Source organism: Phaseolus vulgaris, unplaced genomic scaffold (genome assembly GCF_000499845.2).
Source record: "Phaseolus vulgaris cultivar G19833 unplaced genomic scaffold, P. vulgaris v2.0 scaffold_29, whole genome shotgun sequence".
Lineage (NCBI taxonomy): Eukaryota > Viridiplantae > Streptophyta > Magnoliopsida > Fabales > Fabaceae > Phaseolus > Phaseolus vulgaris.
Window position 1 is genome coordinate 161,372 of NW_027174097.1, and position 5,458 is coordinate 166,829.

General features: G+C 32.1%; 1 protein-coding gene across 1 annotated transcript; it reads right to left on the reverse strand.

Annotated features, from left to right (window-relative positions):
- Positions 1–291: 291 nt before the first annotated feature.
- LOC137817307 (uncharacterized) lies at positions 292–1,317 on the reverse strand. The gene has a single exon (XM_068620560.1). It carries the CDS (start codon positions 1,315–1,317, stop codon positions 292–294), a length of 1,026 nt encoding a protein of 341 aa, XP_068476661.1.
- Positions 1,318–5,458: the final 4,141 nt, after the last annotated feature.

Below are 5,458 nucleotides of genomic sequence, written 5' to 3' on the forward strand. Positions count from 1 at the left end.
TCTTCTTTCTAGCCTTCCATCTCTTCTATCACTTCTTTTTTCAACTCTTTTTTCATCTCTTCTTTCAAATCTTTCAACTCTTCTCTGGCCCATTTCTCCCCCTCTCGATCCTCTCTCAGGACTTAACCTTATTCTCACATTTCCTCCTTGGACGAAGCGTTTCAACTGTCCAGCTTGAATTAATTCTTCTATTCTATCCTTCAACCCGATGCATTCTTCTGTATGATGGCCATGATTTTTATGATACTCGCAATGCTTGGTATGATCTGCTCTTTCTGGTGTTCGTGCTTTTCATAGTGGTGGTATTATTTCTGTTGCCATAGCTTCTTGTAAAACTCTAGCTCTGTTTGCATTCAAAGGTGTGTATTGTTGGAATTTTCGGCTTCTGAATTCTTCTCGGGCTCTTCTTGCAACAGGCGGGTGTTCTTTTTCTGTCACCCTCTTCTCGCCTCCATCAACCCTTACTTGATTTCGAAACTCCCTTAATTCTTCCATTTGCATAAATTTTGATGCCCGTTGCCTTAGTTCATCCAGATTGATCGTAGGTTTCTTGCAAAGACTATCGGCAAATGGTCCCGGTTTTAATGCCGTTATCATATGATGCATGGTGACCTCTGGACTAAGATTTCGGATTCCCAAAGCAACCTTCCCAAAACGTTCCATGAACATTCTTAAAGACTCTCCTTTCTCTTGTCTTATGTTCACTAAGGCGATTGACGTTAAATGATGGGGACGACTAGTTGCAAATTGAGCACCGAACTTTTCTATCAACATATCAAAACAATCTATACTCAGCGGTGGGAGGCGTGTAAACCAGCTCAATGCTGCCCCTTTCAGAGTTGTAGGAAATACTCTGCACATAACAACATCATTCCATGTATACAAGCTGATTTGAGTAGTATATATTGCAATATGCTCATCAGGATCCGTACTTCCATCATTTTTGTCAATGGTTAAGTTCTTCCAGTTGTCAGGCAACGGAATATCGACTATAACATCATAAAACGGATGTTTTCTGGAAGATGTTCCTGCACAAACCCCAGAATTTTCAAGCCATCTTCTTCTGGTTTGAGAATTTTCATTATATATCCTCTCGTTCACTTGTACCCCCGGTTGGACAGTTTCGAAAGATGAATTCAAAACCGTTTCCTCTTGTAACTTTCTCCTCATGTGTGCGTTTTCGGCCCTTAACATACTCAATTCTTCTTCATTATTCTTTTTTAACATCTCGAATTCTTTTTGTAATTGGACCAACATTGCCATTGGCATGTTAACATTGTCTTCCCGATCTCCACCTTGTTCTCCTCCTTGACTCATCTTGTCTTTAACCCTTCTCAATTGACCCTCGGCCCCACGGTGGGCGCCAAAATGTTCTTACAACAAGGACCAAGAACACTTGAAATGGGTTAATCAAGACTAATCCTTCAATCTTAGGCTGAATACTATCTTGGGCCGGGTACTCCTTGATGAAAACTCTTTGCTTCTTCTCTCGGCTGGTTCTCTCGGCTTCTCCTCTCGGCTGGTGCTCTCGGCTTCTCCTCTCGGCTGGTGCTCTCGGCTTCTCCTCTCGGCTGGTGATCTCAGCTTCTCCTCACAACAGGTGGGGGGTACCTGCAAGTCGCTCCGATGCCAAAGTCAGAAAAGGTTTTACGTTCATCAGATAAAATCACTCTTACCTCTTTCTATCTCTGAACTCCTATTTATAGAGTTTCTTTAATGGGCTTTCCCTTTACTCTTGGGCTTTCTTTCTGCACCTTTTTTATTATTTGTGCACCCCTCTTGCAAGTTTTTATCTAATTGGGCTTTTACAACTTTTATATTTGTTTTATTCTTGTCTTTATTGCTTTCGGTCAAAACCTCTCGGTTTTAACTTAATCATCTTAATTGTTATACTATGTAGTTCTCGGCATGAACCTCTCGGTTTTACCCTATCAGTACACTTTACGTAATAAATAAGTTTTCAGGATTAATATGTATTATATTATTATAACATCAAATTTTAGTCGATAAGTTAATATAAAATATATGTGAGATTTTTAATATATTTTTCTCATGTTAAGATGTGTCAACTCGTATGAAACTATATATTATGAGTTATTTGATAACGGATATATGTAGATTTATAGATTTTAGTACTGCTGTTAAAAGAATAATATTAAAAAATAAATTTTAAACTTAACTCAATCTTATAAAATTGATTTATAAAATAAAGTTTACACCTAATTGTATATTTTAAAATATTTTTATTTTTGTATCTAACAATATACACCACTTTCTTCTTCATGTCTTATTATTTCATCTATAGATAACTATTAAAAAAAAAGGAACATGAGAATAAAGGAGTATTGAGAGATTACGACACTTATAGCTTTGTCTTATGCAATAAAGTTATTGAAGTAGTTCCTAAAAGTTGAGAGATTTCCCCGTAGAGTGTCCAATAATAATGGAAGAGTTTCAAATTAGTTGAGGAGATTTCAAATGAACCCATCACCAGCGGCCAGAACCCCGCCGCGTGTGTTGCCCAGTGTTTCTTATTATTCACATCTTTACTTTATACTCATTCTTTACAAGTAAATATTTATAGATTTTACACTGTCTTTAGTCACCCATGGAATTATTTTCTAGCAAAACATTTAACTATTTTGCTACACTTTCTAACCAATATACTTTTTTCGATTTTTACTAATAATGTAAAACTATATAGATATCTTTTTCACTAAATGCCTTTTTCTTGCAATGCATTTTCTACGAGTAAAAAAACGCCATAATATATGATTTTGCATTGATCTGTTGTATCTTTAAACATGAAAAAGAGTATAAAAATGTTTTTAACACCCCCTATATATAAATAAATATATAAGGTAGTAAGGTTTAGAACATGGAGTAGAGGATTAAGGATTGAAAACCTATGATCCAAAATTTTGATTTCACATTAATAAATCCAAAACACCATTAACTCAAAAATCTCCCCAACAGAATGTTAATCCCTCAAAAACCACATGACTAAACACAGACTTTTAAGTTAATTATTATTAACAAGAGTCAAGTAAGTTATTTTCTTTTGATGCATGAAAGAACCATATCTATACATCCAATTATGGATAAACATATATAATATGAAACAACATTTTATCTAGGGCAAGAAAAAAAATCAAACGAATATAATTTTAAAAATTAAATCTTCAAACTAACTAATTAGTAATTAAAATCTCAATAACTAATTAAATATTAATTTAAAAATTATTTATCAATGATAAATACTAATTTAAATATCAATAATTTTTTAATTTTTATAATAATATCTAATTTATTCCATCTAACAACTACTTATTTTTATATTAAATAATTTTGTAGGAATGTTGTTAGAGTTTATAATTTATTTTTATATCATAATATTGAACCATTATACTTTTTTAATATATTATAAAGAAATATTTTTCTCTAAAGATAAATTTAATAAAATATATTTAAATTAGTATATTAAAATTATATAATATAAAGTTAACCATTTTTATTTTTTATTCTTATATAATTTAGGACTAATATAAAATAATTGACTTAATAAGTTTTAAGTCCATGTAAATAGTATTTTGACCATATATACTAATCACATTGAAGTTAAAACCAGATAATAGTAGATTATTTTTAAAGGATATTAGAAATCGTTGTTGATAATGTTGGGAGCTATCAACATTTAGACTAAAGTATATTAAATAGTAAAATGTTAAATCTTAAAAGACCAATTTTACATTTTACATGCATTTTTTTTCCGAAATAGTTGTTAGAAGCACGAAGAATGATTAATATGAACATGTTTAAATAGGCCTTAAGATTTTGTTTCACTACTATTATAATTTCAAATTTATTATGAGATTGAATCATTCCTCAAATATTCAATTTATTTAATTTATTTTTTATCGAAAAAAAACTCATTCTATTCTCATAAAAACGTTGATAGGAAGTGTGATTTTCAAACTAAAAAGATTGGTGGTGTAATTTCTTTTCTCTTTTTCTTTGAAGAGAAACATTTTGTTACTCAAGAAAATTCACTGTATTAGTTCAGTGCATCATGATGTGTAACTGTCGTTGAAACATTTGTTTAAAGGAAAACCTTTTTTGCACGTAAGTGAGTGATCAGTTAGTTTCTAATATATCCATTATGTAATTATAACTAATTATCATAAAAATGTCAAAAGTTATCTACAAACAACTACTGTAAATAAAAATGTCAAACGACCTAAATAAAAATAAATAATTTGTTTAGATAAAAAGATTTAAAATAAATGTGACAAGTGGAGAGTAAATTCCAACTTTCAAGTGCTAACGAGAGCCCTAGAGATGCCATTATTTGCAGATAAAAATGAAACAATCGAGTGAGTTATGAATATATAAAAAAAACATGGCTTAAGTTGGTAGCTAGGTATATTAAATAGCTAAATCACAACATGTTTGTGCTCTATAATTGCGAACTCCCGTCAACAAAGCCTTTTGGATGATATAACAAGTTGAAATGAAGGGCTAAGTAAATAAACCTGAATGAGTAGTTAAAAATTTGAAAGTTCATCAATTACTTTATTGTCTTGCGCAGAATGAAGGATAAAAAGTTACAATCATCGTCGTCAAAGGTCTACCTTTCTCTCTGTTAAAGCCTAATTAATGTATATCTTTCCCCATTCAATCAACAAGCTAACAAACAATATATTAGGTTTTGATCTTTAGCCATAATTTGAATAAAGGACCCTTTCACCCAAAATGACCTAGCCAACCATTCAACAAGGAGACAGTCCATCATCAACACACCAAAAAGAACAACTTTTTATATATAAAAAATAATAGGTCGTTCTCCAAGCTAAGGGGATTAGGCAAATAAAAAGTTAATCTATCCAATTACTTTTGACACAATCATCTTTAGCTGCCATCTGTAATAGAGAAACACAATCTGCATTGGTCTATATCATACATTTTACTAGATCATCTTTAGTTAAGTATTGAACTGCATTAGACCATTTACATGTTAGGCTCGTGAGTCCTCTCAAGCTACTACTCATCAATGCTTTATTTTCGTAATTTTAGCTAGTTAATAATTCCTCTAGGTTAGACCCTCACCATTTCAATTGGAGCTCAAGTTAGATCCTTAAGAAATAGTTATACGTTTCTTTGAACTTCTCTCCCTCCGAATGTGCATGGATGCTGAGAGAGAAAGGCCCGCAAGAAGGATGGTTGTGTGTTTCATAAGAAATAAAAAAAAAAACTGCAGCTAATAGGTAAATCTCCGAATACAGAAATCAATATAGGAAAAAGCCACGCGTGTGTTGTACTTACGCTTATGTTCATGCTCACTCAATCCCCGCAACGTCTCAGCTTTACAACGAAAGCATGTACACATGTTATGTAGATTCCCTGCAGCAGCATACATGTAACTAATGGAAGACAAATGTGTGTGTATATATATAACAGC

Bases quoted from the DNA above. Each gene is read 5' to 3' on its own strand.
- LOC137817307 (XM_068620560.1), bottom strand. From the start codon at position 1,317: ATGAGTCAAGGAGGAGAACAAGGTGGAGATCGGGAAGACAATGTTAAC.